Source organism: Onychostruthus taczanowskii, unplaced genomic scaffold, assembly GCF_017590055.1.
Source record: "Onychostruthus taczanowskii isolate IOZ18803 unplaced genomic scaffold, ASM1759005v1 scaffold217, whole genome shotgun sequence".
Lineage (NCBI taxonomy): Eukaryota > Metazoa > Chordata > Aves > Passeriformes > Passeridae > Onychostruthus > Onychostruthus taczanowskii.
The window spans coordinates 294507-295714 of NW_024499429.1; the positions used below are offsets into that span (position 1 = coordinate 294507).

Below are 1208 nucleotides of genomic sequence, written 5' to 3' on the forward strand. Positions count from 1 at the left end.
TCAGTCAGTGTCACCAGTGCCACCTGTGTGTCACTCAGTGCCACCCGTGTCCCCAGGTAACCTGCGTGGTGAGGCAGGTCTGGCACAGTGAGGGGTCACTCAGTGTCACCAGTGCCACCTGTGTGTCACTCAGTGCCACCCGTGTCCCCAGGTAACCTGTGTGGCGAGGCAGGTCTGGCACAGCGGGGGGTCACTCAGTGCCACCCGTGCCACCCGTGTGTCACTCAGTGCCACCTGTGTGTCACTCAGTGCCACCCGTGTCCCCAGGTAACCTGCGCGGCGAGGCGGGCGCGGCGCCCCGTGCCCTGGAGGACGCGTTCCTGCGCCGGTTCCTGGCCGGGACGTTCCCGGGGCTGCTGGCGGACGAGGCGGTGCTGAAGCGGCGCGGGAACCTGCTGGTGATCTGTGCCCTGCTGGCGCGGGCCCTGCCTCCCCACAAGCTCTACTTCCTGCTGGGCTACGCCGAGACCCTGCTGGGCCACTTCTACAAGTGCCCCGTGCGCCTGGAGCTGCAGACCGTGCCCGCCCGCACACTGTCCCGGTGTCACACTGTCCCGGTGTCCCTGTCCCCGAGGTGACACGATGCCCCTGTCCCCGTGCCCGAGTTGACACTGTCCCGGTGTCCCTGTCCCCGGGGAGGTGTCCCTGTCCTCGGGGTGTGACACTGTCCCTGTCCCGGTGTCCCTGTCCTGCTGTCCCTGTCCTGGTGTCACTGTCACGGTGTCCCTTGTCCCAGTGTCCCTTGTCCCTGTCCCGGTGTCCCTGTCGCGGTGTTGCTGTCCCCAGGATGTCCCTGTCCCCAGGGCTGTCCCTGTCCCCAGGGCTGTCCCTGTCACGGTGTCCCTGTCCCCAGGGCCGTCCCTGTCGCGGTGTCCCTGTCCTGGTGTCGCTGTCACGGTGTCCCTGTCGCGGTGTCCCTGTCCCCAGGGCTGTCCCTGTCCCCAGGGCTGTCCCTGTCGTGGTGTCCCTGTCGCGCTGTCACGGTGTCCCTGTCCCTGTCGCGGTGTCGCTGTCCCCAGGGCTGTCCCTGTCGCGCTGTCGCGGTGTCCCTGTCCCTGTCACGGTGTCCCTGTCCCTGTCCCTGTCCCCAGGGCTGTCCCTGTTGCGGTGTCCCTGTCCCTGTCGCGGTGTCGCTGTCCCTGTCCCCAGGGCTGTCCCTGTTCCTGTCCCGGTGTCCCTGTCCCCAGGGCTGTCCCTGTCCCCAGGGC

General features: G+C 68.3%; 1 protein-coding gene across 1 annotated transcript in view; it reads left to right on the plus strand.

The window, feature by feature from the left end:
* The window catches only part of MRPS24 (mitochondrial ribosomal protein S24), a 4295-nt gene extending 3717 nt beyond the window's left edge, over positions 1-578 (plus strand). The window contains exon 4 of the mRNA XM_041404650.1: positions 268-578. Coding sequence (XP_041260584.1) covers positions 268-578 — 311 coding nt within the window. The remainder of the gene's footprint in view (positions 1-267) is intronic.
* The last annotated feature ends 630 nt before the right edge of the window (positions 579-1208 follow it).